General features: G+C 44.7%; 1 protein-coding gene across 3 annotated transcripts in view; it reads left to right on the plus strand.

Moving 5' to 3' along the window:
- The first annotated feature begins 3,228 nt into the window (after nucleotides 1-3,228).
- The window catches only part of dync2i1 (dynein 2 intermediate chain 1), a 90,296-nt gene continuing 73,376 nt past the window's right edge, over nucleotides 3,229-20,148 (plus strand). The window contains exons 1-3 of one of the 3 annotated variants that reach the window (XM_085987567.1): nucleotides 3,239-4,044; nucleotides 8,143-8,231; nucleotides 9,846-10,232. In XM_085987567.1, coding sequence (XP_085843693.1) covers nucleotides 3,336-4,044; nucleotides 8,143-8,231; nucleotides 9,846-10,232 — 1,185 coding nt within the window. In that variant the 5' untranslated portion in view covers nucleotides 3,239-3,335. Of the gene's footprint in view, nucleotides 4,045-8,142; nucleotides 8,232-9,845; nucleotides 10,233-20,148 lie in introns of all 3 variants that reach the window. The other 2 variants (XM_085987568.1, XM_085987569.1) reach the window with 2 other exon arrangements.

Consider the following 20,148-nt stretch of genomic DNA (forward strand, 5'->3'; position numbering starts at 1 on the left):
TCTTAACCGCCTGCTGCACCTGCTTGCTTACCTTCAGCGACTGGTGCACAAGGACACCCAGGTCTCGTAGCACTTCCCCTTCTCCCAATCTATTGCCATTTAGATAATCTGCCTTCCTGTTTTTGCCACCAAAGTGGATAACCTCACATTTATCTATGTTATATTGCATCTGCCATGTGTTTCTGCCCAATCACCCAACATGTCCAAATCATCCTGGAGTTTCTCGGCATCCTCCTCACAGCACACACGCCCACCCAGCTTTGTGTCGTCTGCAAATTTGGAGATATTACATCTAGTTCCCTTGCCTAGATCATTAATATATATTGTGAATAGCTGGGGTCCAAGGACCGATCCCCGCGGTACCCCACTAGTCACTGCCTGCCACTCGGAAAAAGACCCGTTTATTCCAACTCTTTGCTTTCTGTCTGCCAACCAGTTCTCTATCCAAGTCAATACCTTGCCCCCAATCCCATGTGCCTTAACTGTACACACTAATCTCTTATGCGGGACCTTATCGAAGGCCTTCTGAAAGTCCAGATACACCACATCCACTGGTTCTCCCTTATCTATTTTACCAGTTACATCCTCAAAAAATTCCAGTAGATTAGTCAAGCACGATTTACCTTTTGTGAATCCATGTTGACTTTGTCCGATCCTGTCACTGTTTTCCAAGTGCTCTGCTATTACATCTTTTATAATGGACTCCAGCATTTTCCCCACTACTGATGTTAGGCTTACCGGTCTGTAATTTCCTGTTTTCTCTCTACCACCTTTTTTGAATAGTGGGGTAACATTAGCTACCCTCCAATCCATGGGTACTGTTCCAGATTCCATCGAATGTTGGCACAAGTCAGGTGTGTCGTGGAATACTTAGCATTTGGCTGGATGGGTGCAGCTGCAACAACATTCAAAGCTCAACACTATTCGAGACAGGGCAGCTTGCTTGCTCGGTGCCCCACACTAGACTCAATAACCTCCCCCTCCTGGTGTACTGTGGCTGCGGTATGTATGATCTACAGGATGCAGTACAACAACTCGCCGTGGTTAGTTCAGCAGCACCTCCCTCCCCTGTGGCTTCAAAGTTAGTGAGACCAGTAATGTTGTGGAAAAATCTCCCAAGTTACATACCATCCTAACTTGGACAAAGATCACGGCTTCTTCTTCATCGTTGGGTCAATATCCTGGAATTTCCTCGGTAACACCATCACCACAAGTACTGCAGTTATTCAAGGAGAATGCCCATCATCACCTTTTCAGGGCAACTAGGGAGGGGCAAGAAATGTTTAAGTCTTCGGAGTGGGTCTTGAACCCACAACCTTCTGACTCAGAGGCGAGAGTGCTACCAACCGAGCCATGGCTAATATGGGGTATGGTTGCATAGTGGTTATGTTACTGGACTAGTAATCCAGAGGCCGGCACTAATGATCCAGAGACGTGAGTTCAAGTCCCACCATGGCAGCTGGGGAATTTAAAATCAGTTAATTAAATAAATCTGGAATAAAAACTAGTATCCGTAACCAGTCATTTATCTCGTCGCTGTTTGTAGAAACTTACTGTGTGCAAATTGGCTGCCGTGTTTCCCTACATGGCAACTAGAACCAACCCCAGAATGAGTTATTGCCTGAGGGTTAAAATTGGAGTGGGGGGTGGGGCTGTGAGGAATGAAGTACCTGGAAAAATCTACAAGAAAAATACTGAAGTAGGAACTGGTAGAAATTCTGTTTGCAGGAAAACTTTCAAGACATGGAGTAGAAACAATCTCGTCAGTGAAGTGGAGGGGCAAATTCTTGAGAAGAATGAAGAAGAGCTGACTGGCAGCTGACACTGCAGGCCAGGGCAGCCAATTCTGTGTCTCCCCACCCCCAGGAATTTTTTTTCAGTCCATTTCCTTCTGTTTTCACACTGCTTATATCATTCTGAAGAATTTAAGTCATGTTACATTGTAAATGTGTAATCGGGGAAAGACGATGCTTTTAGCTCAACTCAAACATTTGGTTATGGTCCATTGCTTTCTAAGTTAAGTTTGTGAAACATCTTTGTCATTTAAGCAAAAAAACCTCAAAACAGAATTATTTAACTGGAACTTAGAGAATAATGGGAACCTGAGAGTATAGTTGTAATTTTAATCAACAAAGTTCACTCCATTTTGGCAAGAAAAATGAGGAGAGACAATACAAGCTAAATGGTACAATTTTAAAGGGGGTGCAAGAACAGGGAGAGCTGGAGGTGTTTGTGCACAAATCTCTGAAGGTGCCCGGGCAGGTTAACAAAGCAGTTAATAAAGCATGGGGGATCCTGGGCTTTATAAATAGAGGCACAGAGTACAAAAGCCAGGAAGTTATGCTAAGCCTATATAAAACACTAGTTCAGCCCCAGCTGGAGTATTGTGTCCAATTCTGGGCACCACACCTTAGGAAGGACGTGAAGGTTTTGCAGAGGGTTTTACTAGAATGGTTCCTGGGATGAGGGATTACAGTTACGTGGATAGACTGGAGAAGCTGACGTCGTTCTCCTTAGAGCAGTGAAGACTAAGAGGAGATTTGATAGAGGTGTTTAAAATCATGTCGGGTTTGGATAGAATAAATAAAGAGAAACTGTTTCCACTGGCTGAAGGGTCAAAGACCAGAGGGCACAGATTTAAGGTGATTGGCAAAAGAACCAGAGGCAACATGAGGGAAAACTTTTTTAAGCAATAAGTGGTTAGGATTTGGAATGCACTGCCTGATAGGGTGGTGGAAACAGATTCAATAGTAGCCTTCGAAAGGGAATAGAATAAATACTTGAAGGAGAAAAAAATGCAGGGATATGGGGAAAGAGCTGGGGCGTGGGATTAACTAGATTGGCATTCAAAAGAGCTGGTGCAGACTCGATGGGCCAGATGGCCTCCTTCTGCGCTGTACTTTTCCATGATATTAGACTGTGGGGAATTGTCGGTTTCTATGGGCAGGTGAGCTAGATTGGCAAAATAAGCTGTCTTAGCTTTACTTATTTGTGAAAAACTAAGACTGGGCAATTTATAGCTACCATTTGAAACCTGAAAATACGTTACAGCTTCAAGATCATTGTTATATATATCACAATTTTATGTTCGGAGTGGGAATTTTATTCTACTTTGACATTTTTGTGCTGGCAGGGATTCTCTGTGCACTTCATGTCTTTGATGTATGATTACAGAAGAAGAATAGCTACTGTAATATTACTGGAGGTGTAATGAGACATCACATAACCTGCACTTAATTTCTCAGGAAATTCTGCATCCAGCACAGTCTACTTCTGATCATTTGAAGTTGCTTAATTTGAATGATCTGTTAATTCAAATGTCTTTTTAATATAAAATGCTATATGGTTTTACATACCCCTTTTTTGATTTTGCTTTTTTTCAGGCTGCTCAAGGAGATCACCCAGATGACAATGATAAAAAGAGCAGGGAAAAGAAAAGGCGTAAGGATGAGGAGTCTACTGGTAGCTCTGACTCTAGGGAACATCGACATAGGGAAAGGGACCGAGATAAGGAAAGGGAGAGGGACCGAGATAAGGAAAGGGAGAGGGACCGAGATAAGGAAAGGGAGAGGGACCGAGATAAGGAAAGGGAGAGGGACCGAGATAAGGAAAGGGAGAGGGACCGAGATAAGGAAAGGGAGCGAGATAAAGACAGAACGAGAAACAAAGGAAAGGAGAGGGATGGAGACAGACATAAAGAACGAGATCATGAAAAAGTACACAAAAAAGTTAAGAACGAAGAAAGGGATAGAGATGGAGAAAAGAAACAAGAAAAGGAAAGAGAGAGACATAAAAACAGGGATAGAGATAAAGAGAAGGACCGAGACCTAGAATGCAGTGCAGATCAAAGAGTTCGAAACAAGGACAAAGAAAGGGATTCCATTACAGAGGGATCTACAAAGCCGGGACATGAATCTGAGAGACATCGAGACAAAGATAAAGAAAGAGAGAGGAAAAAAGAAAGAGAAAAACTCCAGGAAAAAGCGAGAGAAAAAGATGAAATTGGTGACCAGCGATCTAAACATTGGCAGAAAAAAGATAAAGGTAGATTTATATTTACTGTTGAAAGTTAATGAAAATCAGTTTCTGAAAGGTTATGGTGCTATATTTTCCATTACTAAAATACTTTATCTGACTTTTAGGGAGAGTCTTCCATACAGCTATTCTTGGGTTTTGCGTCAATTTGCATTTTGTTTAATTTCATACTTTAAAAAGAAAATTTTGGCAGATGGTTCACCCGATTCTATATTTCCCACTTTGTTATATCATGTTACGTTCCTCTTTTGCAGTCAATTCACCAGATAATTATGGATGAACGAGAAGCTTCGGCTATTCTCAGCTTGTCCATCTAGAATGATCCTCAAGTTGCCCCATTGCAGCATCCAATTGATTCTTCAATTGTTACAGGCTTTTAACTTCTAACACTCTATCTAGGAGTCCATTCTGAATGCTGATTACTTTCTGTGAAGAATAACGTCCTGGTATCAAAGCAAATTTCCTGTTACTAGTTTTAACCTGTGACTCCCTTCTTCTACTATAACAATTTAACTTAAAATAGTTTTCTGTATTTACCTTTTTCATACTATTTACAATCTTGCATACCTCTGTAAGATCCTCTCTCGGGCGTATCCTTTCAAGGATGAAGAGCCCAAGTTTCTTGTCTTTCCTCATAACTGGGTAAGATCGGGGATCAGCCTCGTGACTCTTGTCTATATTGCCACCAGTGCTTGAATGGCTCCCTTCTGTTTTGGTGACTGCAGCTGGACATAGTCCGCAAGATGCCTTGGGATATTTTACTACGTTAAAGGCTCTGTGTAAATGCAAGTTGTTGTTGATGTGGTCTGACCAAAGCCCTGTACAGTTTGATCGTGACTTCCTCTGACTTACATTCAATTGTTCGGATTATATAGTTCAACATTCAATTGACTTTGTTGATTGATCTTCTGCATTAGCTGGACACAGAAGCTTTTCTATTTTAAAATGATTCACAAAATACATGTGTTGCCCATTTTCCCTTCAAATGTGTAGTACTTTCTGTTTCTCTACATTAAACGTCTTCTGCCAAATTACATATTTTGTCCAGTTTTGTATGATTCTGAGCTGCCTTCTCCGATTCCATGACTCTCCTAGTTTGATCCAATCTGTAAATGTGACCAATTTGCATTGGGTTTCTGCGTCCAAGTCACTGATGTAAATCTAAAAGAGAAGTGGTCCCAACACCGATCACTGAGGTATCGCAACCAATAATCCCCATACCCTACCCTGACACAACTCTTCTGAGTAGACCCTGATTTCCACCTTTCAACCAATTTCTTACCCATTCCCAAGATTTACCCTGAATACCCACAGCTTTGAATTTTACTAATAACTTTGCAAAATGCCTTCTAGAAGTCTCGGTACATGTCATAAGGCTTGTCACAGCCTATCTTGGATGTTATTTCCTCAAAGATATCAAGGAAGTTGGTCCCACTCCAGAGACTTGAGCACAAAATCAGTGCTGACATCAGTGCAGTGCTGCATTGTCGAAGGTGCCATCTTTTGGAGAAGGCGTTAAACTGAGGCCCCATCTGCCTCCTCAGGTGGACGCGAGAGATCCCACGGCACTATTTGAAGAAGAGCAGGGGAGTTCTCCCAGTGTCCTGGCCAACATTTATCCCTCAACCAATAGATTATCTGGTCATTCAGCTCATTGCTGTTTGTGGGACCTTGCTGTTCACAAATTGGCTGCAACATTTCCCTACATTACAACAGTAACTAGATGTTAAAAGCACTTTATTAATTGGGAAGTGCTTTGGGATGTACTGAAGTTGTGAAAGGCACTATATAAGAGCAAGTTCTTTCATTTTTTTCATTCTTTTGTTTTACATGGATTGAAGTAAGACTAATTTGCCTGTAGTCTGATTTGTCACCCTTTTTGAATATAGGCAATACTGCAATGTAGTGGTACCTTCCCAGTGACTCCATCATAATGATCATCAGTTTCTCCCTAGTTGTCTTCAGCACTCTGGGATACTATCTATCCCTAGTGATTGATTCTTTGAGTTCCTTTGTCTATTTAGGACTTCACCTCATTTATATTGGTCATTCATTTTGCTTGAGATAACTGGGAAGGGCCTGTTGTGAACACTGAAGAGGAAGTAGTCATTCAGAACATTTACTATCTGTGCTTGTCCCCTTTTTCAAATCTATTTGCATCTTTTATAATTTTCACTTCTTTGACTGCCCTCTTCCTAGTGAGAGAATTTCTTACTGCTTTACATTCTGTGTTTGCAGCTTTGCTTTTTTATAGGTCTATTTTTCCCCCTCTGATCACCTTTAACATGTTTCTGCATGTTGTTCTATTAATTCTAGTGAATCCCATCCCCATTCTCCTTGCAATATTTGTCGAGGTATTTTCTTCCATTTTATTTTACCTTTGATTTATTAATTAATCCATTTAAGGACACACCAATTTAGTCTAAACTTGGTGATTTTATGTATGCATTTATCCTGGATGCTCAATGTTATTCCTTTAAAGGTGTTGCACTTAACCTCTACTGCACTGTTGTTGAATCACCACCCCCCCCCCCAAAAAAAAAATTGCTTAAGTTTTCAATTAATTTCTTTCCCTTTGAGTATATACCTGGCTCTTGATCTTTGGTATTTCTGAATTCTGGAACATGCTAAACTTGATCATTCTATGGTCACTGCCCCCCCAGGAATGCCACAAATTCCATTTTAGTACTTCGGGTCACTTGCAAATACCAGTTGAGAAGAGTACTACCAATCATGGTTTCTCGAATGCACTGGGCCATGAAACAGTTATGAATTACATTTACCAGCTGTGTCTTTGGACCACTTCAGTTTTCTCAATTTATATTAGGTTGATTGTCGTTGCTCAGTAAAATATCTTCCCTGTTCTCACATCTCTCCGCATCAGATAATTGGAAGTAGTATTTCCACCCATGTAAGGAATAATGAGGATGGATGCACCTGGGTGTTTAAGAGCCTGCTGGATCATGGGAATCTTTCAGTGACGAGTGGGCACTGCATGGCATTGATTGCTTTATTACACCTGAGTTTACAGTTGTAGTTGAAGTTGTTCTTCATTCATGCCTATGCTTGTTCTTACTGACTACCCTTCCTGTACTATTTGTGGTGTTCTCCTTATAAAGTGGGAACCTGTTGATTGCTGGGTTTGAACAAAGTCCAGTTCCACTATTGATCAGTCAGTTTAAAACAGTCACTTAATAGATTAGGTTGTGACCGTGATGAAAAAGTAACACTTCTATCGATTTAAAGAACCTGCTCAAGTATTACAAAATCTTGACAATATGACTTTACTCATTGTAGGAGATTCTCAAGCACAGATTTCTTCTAATTTGGCTTAATTGGCACTAACTGGCTGTAATCTTACTCAGGTAGGCTACAGAATGGACAATTGTGGCACTGATGCAGGAATGCTCTTCTGCGTTTGGGTTTGAGGGAGTGTAAAAAGAACTTTAATCTCCATCTAATTTTGCTGTACTTGACCTGGAATTAACACTGACACTGAATTCTGAAATGGAAAGTGCACCATTGCCCAGCATTAAAATCTTTCAATTCTATTGGCATATAAAGCAAGCTTAAACAAAAGTTCCCAGTCTCTCTCCTCATCAGATGTTCAACGGACTTCATTGCAACCAAAAGTAAAGGAAACCATGAGAAGATAAATGTTGTCATTAAATGGTACAGTGGGTTTTGTGACTTTCCCTTCTAGGACCTGGGTTCAAATCTAGCTTGATAAATAATGGTTGCTTTATAACAGGACTTACATTTATATAGTGCCTGTCATGTAAACAATGCACCTTTCACGTCAAAGCATCTGGAAGTGCTTCACAACTGAACTTGTTTTGAAATGCAATGCCCAATGTTATAATGACAAACAAGATCTCTCTGGTGGCTGTTAGATAGCCAAGTGAATTGAGATTGGGCAATCTCAATCTCGGGATTGTTCGTGCAGTAGACATGCTTTTATCAAGTTTGGGTTTGGGTGCATTGTTGTGTCAGGTTAGAGGTAACTTTATCCTCTATTTAACGTGTTATAACTAACCTGTAACTCACAGATCAGTTGCTTGGAAAAGTTTGATATTTATGCAATTTTACTGTCCAATTGTGCTTCAGAAATTTTGGAATGGCCAAAAGATGACAAATATGAAGAAAAAGAAAGAAAACATCGAGAGCGAAAAGAAAAGGAAGGGAGAATCACTGAAGTGAGTAAATGTTCCCTTTATTATGCCTCATTTTTGTAATTTGTTTCTTTGCTCTGTTGTGCTGTCTTCACAGGCTATGTACCATTCCCAGCCTGAGAGTGAGAGGGTGTTCCATTCTCAGGCTTTTGCCAAAGTTGCTTTCAAGTCAGAGAAAAACACATGGTAACTTGTCCTTTCAGTTTTCCCTAGCTACAAATGGGAAGTGCCTGGATATGTTTGGCACCTCCCCTGATGCTGCAGATAAGATTCGGAACATATTCTGTGGTGTATTATGGTCTGGAACTTGTCTCGAACTCGGTGCGTTACCACACTAAGTGACTCCATCTTTGAAGACTATTTAATATTAGCAGTGATATGAACGTATTCTCGACAATTATAGTATATTTGCGATTTGTTTTTTAGGTATCTCACAAAACTTGCGGACTACAATAGAAAAAAACACTGTGGTTTATAAGAATAGATAGAGTGGCTCCTTGTGTTGATTGTGTTTTTAAAAAAATGAAGATGACATGATAGGATATAGTGTGAAATAAGGACAGTAGAGTATAACTGACTTTTCAAAATAAGTAACAATAGAAAGATTTGTTTTTTAGTATTGCTTTTATCTTACACTGTTTCCACTTTGTTTTTACTTATGTTGCAGCTTCAGAGTTTGATTTTTATGATCTAAAGTTGGAGGGAAAGTAGTGGAAATGACAAACTTGGCAATAGCATTGATTCTTCCATTAAGAATATGCCAATCTGTTATATTGTTATGTAACTTAATTAAAGGGTAACAACCTTTGAAATGTACAAAAACTGATATGTGTTTAAGTAGCAATTAAATTGTCTAAATACATGAAAGTAAAAAGGAAAGTGAAAATCTAATATAAAAACAGAACGCGCTGGAAATACACAACTGGACAATTAGCATCACAAAGAAAAAGATGCACTAATGTTTCAGACTGGGCCCACATTACAGCTGTTGAAGGGTCCCACCCAAAATGTTAACCAACCTTTTTTAGATGCGGAATAATCAATTATGGATTTCCAGAATTTTCTGTTGTATTTTATAATGATGATAGTTGTTTGAGAAATGTCTTGCTATGTTCATCAAAAATGGCATAACCATAAGACTTGGTGGAAAATAATTCAGTCTATATGACTGGCTGCTTGCAAAGCAAAGTAAGTATGACCAGCACTGGCCTGACAGTAAATACTTGTCTCTCAATTTGCTTTGTCCCTGATCTTATTTAATTTTTTAATGACATTTTTATATAATTTTCCTTTGTAACAAATCTTTTGCAAATGATATAATGATAAAGGTGCATTATAAATTGCCTGTTTACGCCAATCGACTATAATATTTTAAAGGTGCATTATTACTTGGTTTACTCCATTTGACAACACTATTTTTGTATTCATAACCAGGTAACGCAGTACTAAGAAAGGCAATGTGTAAAAACTAAATTTTGTGCAGCAGCTTGAATATGCAGGTTGGATTTGCAGTGGTTTTATTTTGCTGCCCGTGTATTTTTAACCATTGATTAGAGGCTATTAGTGAAAACAGTTGCTCAGTTTTCCTAGTAAATAAAATGAACTATGTACCATGAAAAATATGTTTGTACTGAGCAGAATAGTGAAGAGAGCAAAGAGAAGAAAAGAAGATCTTCTGAAGCTAGAGATGAAGATCATGATCGACGACACAAAGAGCGTAAGGAGCGTGGACCTCGTGATGAACATCAAGAAAAGCGTCAGAAAGAAAGAAAAGAGCCTGGTCAGGAAGGCAGGGTTGAAGAAATGGAAAAGAAACGCGGAGAGAGAAAAGACAAAGAATCCAAAGAAGATGGGAAAAAACAACGGTATAAAGATATTAAAGATGCTTCTCTGGAGTGGAGGGATAGAGAGCGGGAACACAAAGATAGAGAAAAAAGAGATCGGGAAAGAAAGGAAGATCGAGAGCGAAAACATAAAGTAAAGAAGGGAAAGGAAGAAAAAGACAGACAAGGGGATTATAATAAGGTTAGTCTTTCTAAAATTATACACTTTGTTCTCTGAAGTTACAGTATTTGGCTTAGTACAATCTGTGTGTTTTACACAGAAATAGTAAATACATTAAAGTACAAAACAAATAATTTGTGCAAGAGGCATGTTCTAGAAATGACCCGAGTCTCACTTTGATAGACACAAGCCCCAAATTGGGCACTTTTCCATTGACCATTCTCATTTTAATTACCTTTTCAGGGAGGATTTCCATTATGGCCCTTTTCAAAATTTAAGTGGTGGTCATTTTAACATCAATTATGGGAAGTTAATCGAAATCTATCATCAGAGACAGAGACTGAGCACTTGAACAAGTATCAGCTGATCATAGAGAGACAGCGTAGATTTGTAAGTATAGGCCATGCCTGACTAATGTAGTTGAATTTTTGAGGAGGTCTTTGGCATGGTGGATAGGGGAGTGTCTAAGGATGTTGTCTATATGGACTTTCAGAAGGTATTTGATAAGATTCCTCACAAGAAATTATTAGCAAAAATTGAAAGAGCATGGAATAGGAGGTAACCTTGTGGCACGGATATTATTAGTTGGGAGGGAGGAGACAGAGTAGAGATTAAAGGGAATGTTCTCTGATTGGAGGAATGTTACGAGTGATATTCCCCAGGGATCTGAACAGGGGCATAGCTTTTCATCAGATATATTAATGACTTGGATGAAGGAATAGAGAATTGTTTATAAGTTTACAGATGATACTGTTAGAAGGCACAGTAAGCTATGTCACTTAGCCAATTTTGTATCCATGCTGCCACTGTCTTTTTTATTCCATGGACTTCAACTTTGCTGGCAGGCCTATTATGTGGTACTTTGTTGAACACCTTTTGGAAATCCATGTACACCACATCAACCCTCTCTGTGTGCTTTGCTAACCACTCTCTCAATATGTCCTGCCACCTTCAAGGACCTATGCACATTAACTCCCAGGTCCCTCTGCCCCTGCACACTCTTTAAACCTGTGCCATTAAGTGTATATCGCCTCTCCCTGTTCCTTCTGCCAAAATGCATCACCTCACACTTCTCTGTATTAAATTCCATCTGCCACTTGTCTGCCCATTCTGCTAGCCTTTCAATGTCCTGCTGCAGTCGATTGATATCATCCTCACTGTTTGCCACACCCCCAAGTTTGGTGTCATCGGCAAATTTAGAAATTCTACTCTGTATTCCAATATCCAGGTCATTTATATATATCGGAAAAAGCAGTGGCCCCAGCACTGACCCTTGGGGAACATCACTGACTACCATCCTCCAGTCTGAAAAACAGCCATTTATCACAACTCGCTGTTCTCTACGCTGTCATCCACCTTGGATTCGAGAAAGAGAAATCTGAATATTTTCTTAATGGTGAAAGACTAGAAGCTGTGGAGGAGCAAAAAGATTTAGGTGCCCTTGTACAAAAATCACTAAAACCTAGTGCACAGGTAACAAAAGTGATCAAATAGGCTAATAGAATGTTGGCCTTTATCTCAAAGGAGTTGAAATTCAAAAGTGAGGAAGTGATGCTTCAGTTATACAGAGCCTTGGTCAGACCCCTTCTGGAGTGCCAGTCTGGGCACTGAACCTCAGGTAGGATATATTGGCCTTGGAGGGGATACAGTGCAGATTCACCAGAATGACACCGGGGCTAAAATTAAATGATGGGGGGACAGGTTTGTATTCTCTTGAGTTTAGAAAATTGAGGGGTAATCTAATTGAGGTGTTTAAAAAGGACTTCAATGCCCATCACCAAGAGTGGCTCGGTAGCACCACCACTGACCGAACTGGCCGAGTCCTGAAGGAAATAACTGCCAGTCTGGGCCTGCGACAGGCGATGAGTGAACCAACACGAGGGAAAAACCTACCCGACCTCATCCTCACCAATCTACCGGTCGCAGATGCATCTGTCCATGACGGCATTGGCAGCAGTGACCACCGCACAGTCATTGTGGAGACGAAGTCCCGTCTTCACACTGGGAACACCCTCCAACGTGTTGTGTGGTACTACCACCGTGCTAAATGGGATGGATTCAGAACAGATCTAGCAGCTCAAAACTGGGCATCCATGAGGCGCTGTGGGCCATCAGCAGCAGCAGCAGAATTGTATTCCACCACAATCTGTAACCTCATGGCCCGGCATATCCCTCACTCTACCATTACCACCAAACCAGGGGACCAACCCTGGTTCAACAACGAGTGTAGAAGAGCATGCCAGGAGCTGCACCAGGCGTACCTAAAAATGAGGTGCCAACCTGGGGAAGCTGCAACACGGGACTACATGCATGCTAAAAAGCGTAAGCAGCATGCTATAGACAGGGCTGCCACATCCAGTCGTGAATGGTGGTGGACCATTAAACAACTAACGGGAGGAGGAGGCTTCAAGAATATCCCCATCCTCAATGATGGTGGAACCCAGCACGTGAGTGCAAAAGACAAGGCTGAAGCGTCTGCAACCAACTTCAGCCAGAAGTGCCAAGTGGTTGATCCATATCGGCCTACTCCCGAGGTCCCCACCATCACAGAAGCCATTCTTCAGCCAATTCGATTCACTCCACGTGATATCAAGAAACGGCTGAGCACACTGGATACAGCAAAGGCTATGGGCCCCGACAACATCCCGGCCATCGTGCTGAAGACTTGTGCTCCAGAACTAGCCGCGCCTCTAGCCAAGCTGTTCCAGTACAGCTACAACACTGGCATCTATCCGACAATGTGGAAAACTGCCCAGGTATGTCCTGTCCACAAAAAGGACAAATCCAACCCGGCCAATTACCGCCCCATCAGTCTACTCTCAATCATCAGCAAAGTGATGGAAGGTTTCATCGACAGTGCTATCAAGCGGCACTTACTCACCAATAACCTGCTCACTGATGCTCAGTTTGGTTTCTGCCAAGACCACTCGGCTCCCGACCTCATTACAGCCTTGGTCCAATCATGGACAAAGGAGCTGAATTCCAGAGGTGAGGTGAGAGTGACTGCCCTTGACATCAAGGCAGCTTTTGACCGAGTCTGGCATCAAGGAGCCCTAGTAAAACTGAAGTCAATGGGAATCCGGGGGGGAAATGCTCCACTGGCTGGAGTCATACCTAGCACAAAGGAAGATGGTTGTGGTGGTTGAAGGTCAACTATCACAGCCCCAGGACATCGCTGCAGGAGTTCCTCAGGTTAGTGTCCTAGGCCCAACCATCTTCAGCTGCTTCACCAATGACCTTCCCTCCAACATAAGGTCAGAAATGGGGATGTTTGCTGCACAGTGTTCAGCGCCATTCCCAACTCCACAGATAATGAAGCAGTTCATGCCCGCATGCAACAAGACCTGGACGACGTTCAGGCTTGGGCTGATAAGTGGCAGGTAACATTCGCGCCACAGAAGTGCTAGGTGTGGTAAACCACTGTTGTTAGTATTGTTGTTCACTGTTAGTACTGTTGTTCACTCTTGCATATTGTTGTACTTGTCTGTGCATGCCTCAGCTGACTCCGCCCCTGGCTCCACCCTCATGGCTGGGTATAAAGGTCGCTGCTCAGAAGCCTCCAGCCCTTTTGGATACCAGGCAACCACAAGAGGCATGCTCTGTTCTTTGGTAATAAAAGCCTGTTTATTACTTTCTCAATCTCCAGTCTTTTGTAGCAATTGATAGTGCATCAATTTTATTACCAAAGTTAAATGTTGGCTGCGGATGCTGATCAACCGATGGCGCAAAACGCTGAGCAGCAGGCGCTGCTGCGAGCCCTCAGACCAACATGCCTGGACCTAGACCCCCAAGAAGCGGGTTCGTCGACTAAATTCGCACAATGGCTGCGTTGCTTTGAGGCGTATCTGGAAGCCTCGACCGTGACTCTTGATGAAAATAAACTGAAAATCCTGGCCTCGAAGGTGAGCCACCAAGTCTATACTTTAATCCAAGATGCGACGACCTACGCGGCGGCTATCGATCTACTGAAAGGGCAGTATGCACGCCCGGTTAACACGGTCTATGCCAGGCACCTTTTAAGATCTCGCAGACAGCAGCCCGGGGAATCGGTGGAAGCCTTCCTACGGGCACTGCGGGTACTCGGACGCGGCTGCGACTGCAAGGAAGTATCGGCCGCGGCACATGCGGAGGGATTGATACGAGACGCTTTCGTTGCGGGTCTAAGGTCCGACTACTCCCGGCAGAGGCTGCTGGAGAAGGGTGAAATAGACCTGACAAAGGCAGTGTCCCTCGCGCTCTCGCTCGACGCGGCCCACAGAAATATGGACGCTTTCTCCCCTCATCGCCCCGCGCCGTGGACGCCGCAATCTTGGGCCATGGGACCGCCACCTCCGACTGCTGCAGCGATGTCCAAGGCACAAAAATGCTATTTTTGTGGCCAAGCTAAACACCCTAGAGCACGCTGCCCCGCGAAGAATGCTACCTGCTCCGGCTGCGGGAAGAAAGGTCACTACGTTAGCGCCTGCAAAGGGAAGACCGCTAACGCCAGCAGCGCTGCGTGTGAACCGTGGGCGCAGCCATCTTGTCCGCCATCTTGGGCTCCCCCAGCCGCGTGGGGATCGGGACCGTGGGCGCCGCCATTTTGTCCGCCATCTTGGATGCCTCCGACTTCAACCACGGGGGAGCCGGACTCAACCACCGCCTCATCTGACGACCACATCGACTCGCTCGACCATACGCTGGCCTCCGTGACGCTGGACCAATCTCTCCCTCATCAACTGTCCAGGTCCATGATGGATATTACGGTAAACGGCCGCGCCACTACCTGCCTTTTTGACAGCGGGAGCACGGAGAGCTTTATCCACCCCGACACGGTGCGCAGTTACTCTCTCCCGGTCCTGCCGACGCGCCATCGGATCTCTTTGGCTTCCAAAGCCCAGTCAGCGGACGTCGGTGGCTACTGTGTAGTGACCCTTTCAGTAAGGGGCACAGAATACAAAAATTTTAAACTTCTGGTCCTGCCCCATCTCTGCGCTGCCGTTCTACTGGGGTTGGATTTTCAGTGCCACCTTAAGAGTGTCACATTAGCGTATGACGGACCCCTCCCCCCACTCACAGTCTGCAGCCAGCAGCTTTTAAATCGCCCGCCGTGCACCATTTGCAGCCTCTCCACCCTTAAAGTTCCCCCCCCCTCCTTGTTCGCTAACCTCACCCGCGACTGTAAGCCCATCGCTACCAAAAGCAGGCGTTACAGTGTTGGGGATAGGAGCTTCATTAAATCCGAGGTAGCGAGACTCCTGAAGGAAGGGATTATTGAAAGTAGCACCAGCCCATGGCGAGCACAAGTGGTGGTAGTGAAGACTGGCGAAAAACAGCGCCTAGTTATTGACTACAGCCAGACGATCAATCGCTACACCCAACTAGATGCATACCCACTCCCCCGCATATCTGACATGGTCAATCAGATAGCACAATACCGGGTGTTCTCGACGATTGATCTGAAGTCGGCATACCACCAGCTCCCCATCAGGGCTGAGGACCGCCAGTACACAGCTTTTGAAGCTGACGGTCGGCTCTATCACTTTCTCAGAGTTCCCTTCGGCGTCACCAACGGAGTTTCTGTCTTCCAACGGGAGATGGACCGGATGGTTGACCAGAACGCGCTCCAGGCCACTTTCCCATATCTAGACAACGTCACCATCTGCGGCCACGACCAGCAGGACCACGACGTTAATCTAGAGAAATTCCTCCGGACGGCCCAGCGGCTGAATCTCACATACAACAAAGACAAATGTATGTTTCGTACTACGCGCCTCGCTATTCTTGGCTGCGTAGTGGAGAACGGAGTCATCGGCCCAGACCCCGATAGAATGCGCCCCCTTATGGAGCTCCCCCTCCCCCACTGCCAGAAAGCACTGAAGAGATGCCTGGGGTTTTTCTCTTACTATGCTCAGTGGGTGCCCAACTATGCGGATAAAGCCCGACCCCTCATCAAGTCCGCCTCCTTCCCCCTGACAGCAGAGGCCTGTGCAGCCTTCACTCTCATAAAAGGAGACATTGCGAAGGCCACAATGCACGCTGTGGATGAGTCCCTTCCTTTTCAAGTGGAGAGCGACGCATCCGACTTTGCCCTAGCTGCAACCCTTAACCAGGCGGGGAGACCCGTGGCCTTTTTCTCAAGGACCCTCCAGGGCCCCGAGATTCGACACTCCTCTGTCGAAAAGGAGGCCCAGGCCATTGTGGAAGCCGTGCGACATTGGCGGCATTACCTGGCCGGAAAACGATTTACCCTGCTCACTGACCAGCGTTCAGTGGCTTTTATGTTTCATAATAAGCAGCGGGGCAAAATCAAGAATGACAAGATCTTAAGGTGGAGAATCGAACTCTCCACCTACAATTACGATATCTTGTACCGGCCCGGGAAACTCAATGAGCCCCCAGATGCCCTATCACGTGGTACGTGCGCCAACGCGCAGGTTGATAGGCTACAGACCCTCCACAATGACCTCTGCCACCCGGGGGTCACCAGGTTCTTCCATTTTATCAAATCCCGTAACCTGCCCTACTCCATCGAGGAGGTCAGGACCATGACCAGGAACTGCCAGATCTGTGCCGAGTGCAAGCCGCATTTTTATAGGCCAGACAGAGCGAGCCTGATCAAAGCCACGCGCCCCTTCGAGCGGCTGAGCATCGATTTTAAAGGGCCCCTCCCCTCCTCTGACCGCAATGTGTACTTCCTCAATATAATTGATGAGTACTCCCGTTTCCCGTTTGCCATCCCTTGCTCGGACATGACCAGTACCACGGTCATTAAATGTCTGAATGACCTCTTCGCCTTGTTCGGTTTCCCTAGCTATATCCATAGCGACAGGGGCTCATCTTTTATGAGCGACGAACTTCGGCAGTACCTGCTCGCGAGAGGCATTGCTACAAGCAGGACCACCAGCTACAACCCCCGGGGTAACGGCCAGGTGGAAAGGGAGAATGCGACAGTCTGGAAGGCAGTCCTTTTAAACTTAAAATCTAAGGGCCTTCCGACCTCCCGCTGGCAGGAGGTCCTCCCTGCGGCGCTCCATTCCATTCGGTCGCTGCTCTGTACACCCACCAATGCCACTCCTCACGAGAGAATGTTCTCCTTCCCCAGGAAGTCCACGTCGGGGATTTCGCTACCAACATGGCTGACTTCTCCAGGTCCCGTCCTACTGCGGAAGCACGTGAGGACCCATAAGGCGGACCCCCTGGTCGAGAGGGTGAGCCTCCTCCACGCCAACCCGCAGTATGCTTACGTGGTGTACCCGGACGGGCGGGAGGACACAGTCTCCATTCGAGACCTCGCACCTGCAGGTGCTCCTGAAACACCCTCTTCGCCACCCACCGCTACTCCTGCCTACCCCCAGGACACAGTCCCCGCACGAGACCTCGCACCTTCGGGTGCCTCTGAGAGACCACCATTGCTACCTCCCATTACCCATGCTCTGACCCCTGTAGACGGCATGCAGCAGCCCCAGGGTCCGCCACCCGCTACACCTCCTCTGAACGAGACACCGGGTTCAACGTTGGATGCTGCACCATCACCGCCGCTGCTGCGACGCTCAGGACGGCTTACAAGGCCTCCTGATAGACTTCAGTACACGAATTTTTAGTGCACTTCACCCCGCCGGACTCAATTCTAAACAAGGGGTGAATGTGGTAAACCACTGTTGTTAGTATTGTTGTTCACTGTTAGTACTGTTGTTCACTCTTGCATATTGTTGTACTTGTCTGTGCATGCCTCAGCTGACTCCGCCCCTGGCTCCACCCTCATGGCTGGGTATAAAGGTCGCTGCTCAGAAGCCTCCAGCCCTTTTGGATACCAGGCAACCACAAGAGGCATGCTCTGTTCTTTGGTAATAAAAGCCTGTTTATTACTTTCTCAATCTCCAGTCTTTTGTAGCAATTGATAGTGCATCACTAGGCAATGACTATCTCCAACAAGCGAGAGTCTAACCACCTCCCCATGACATTCAATGGCATTACCGTCGCCGAATCCCCCACCATCAACATCCTGGGGGTCACCATTAACCAGAAACTTAACTGGACCAGCCACCTAAATACTGTGGCAACAAGAGCAGGTCAGAGGCTAGGTATTCTGCGACGAGTGCCTCAGCTCCTGACTCCCCAAAGCCTTTCCACCATCTACAAGGCACAAGTAAAAAGTGTGATGGAATACTCTCCACTTGCCTGGATGAGTGCAGCTCCAACAACACTCAAGAAGCTTGACACCATCCAGGACAAAGCAGCCCGCTTGATTGGCACCCCATCCACCACCTTAAACATTCACTCCCTCCACCACCGGTGTACCATGGCTGCAGTGTGTACCATCTACAGGATACACTGCAGCAACTCGCCAAGGCTTCTTCGGCAGCACCTCCCAAACCCGCGACCTCTTCCACCTAAAAGGACAAGGACAGCAGGCGCATGGGAACACCATCACCTCCAAGTTCCCCTCCAAGTCACACACTATCCTGACTGAAAAGTATATCGCCGATCCTTCATCGTCGCTGGGTCAAAATCCTGGAACTCCCTACCTAACAGCACTGTGGGAGTACCATCACCACACGGACTGCAGCGGTTCAAGGCGGCTCACCACCACCTTCTGAAGGGCAACTAGGGATGGGCAATAAATGCTGGCCTTGCCAACGACGCCCTGATCCCATAAACTAATTAAAAAAAAAGTGAAAAAATATGGTAGATACAGACAAAAATAGTGGGGGAATCCAGATAAGGGGATATAATAATCTTAATATTAGAGATAAGCAATTTAGCAGTGGAATGAGGAAGCACTTTTTCTCACAGGGTAGTGGAAATCTGGAACTTTTTCCTCCAAAGGCTATGGATGCTGGGTCAAATACATTTTTTAAGATTGAGATTGATAAATATCTATTCGGTAAGGCTATCAAGGGATTTGGAACAAAGGTGGGTAAATGTTGAGGTACAGATCAGCCATGATCTAATTGAATGGCAGAATAGGCTTGACTATCTTACTATTAAGTGTATATGTCCTATTTTATTGTTCCACTCAAATGTATCGCCTCACATTTCTTACATAGAATGACATAGAAATTACAGCATAGAAACGGGCCATTAGGCACAACTGGGCTATGGCAGTGTTTATGCTCCACACGACCCTTCTCCCACTCTACTTCATCTCGCCCTTTCAACATATACTCAAAGAACTTCATTAAATTTATCAGGCATGACTTGCTTTTGACAAGTACCTTTGTGGATGTTACTTTTCTGTAACAGCAGGTAAGTACACAACATAAAGTAGTGTTAGCTTTATTACTTAAAATTCAGATCAGAGTTTTAGGCAAATTTTTCCTTCTCTGTTCTCTTCAGGCTTCTCTCTGTTTCTACAAAGGTTTTTTTTAATGCACTTTCTACATGGCTATTGCCAGATGTAATCTGGTGTGATCTGTAAAGTCTTTCCAGGATGGACTTTTAAATCAATCAAGCATATAAGGTACGATCAGCAGAGCTCAACTGTCTCTGCTAAAATAAACTAGGGCTTTGGTGAGACCACACCTAGAGTATTGTGTACAGTTTTGGTCTCCTTACTAAGGCAAGGATATACTTGCCTTAGAGGGCGTGCAATGAAGGTTCATCAGATGGGATTGTCCTATGAGGAGAGATTGAGGAGACTAAGCCTATATTCCCTAGAATTTAGAAGAATGAGAGGTGATCTCATTGAAACATAAAAAATTCTTACAGGGCTTGACAGGATAGATGCAGGGAGGATGTTTCCCCCTGTCTGGGGAGTCTACAACTAGGGGGTCAGTCTCCAGAATAAGGGGTCAGCCATTTAGGACTAAGATGAGGAAACATTTCTTCAATCTTTGGAATTCCCTACCCCAGAGGGCTGTGGATGCTCAGTCGTTGAGTATATTTAAGACAGAGATCGATAGATTTTTGGATATTAAGGAAATTGAGGGATGTGGGGATAGTGCGGAAAGGTGGA

This window comes from Somniosus microcephalus, chromosome 5 (assembly GCF_052327205.1).
Source record: "Somniosus microcephalus isolate GS21.2 chromosome 5, FLI_Smic_1.0, whole genome shotgun sequence".
In the NCBI taxonomy this organism is placed as follows: domain Eukaryota; kingdom Metazoa; phylum Chordata; class Chondrichthyes; order Squaliformes; family Somniosidae; genus Somniosus; species Somniosus microcephalus.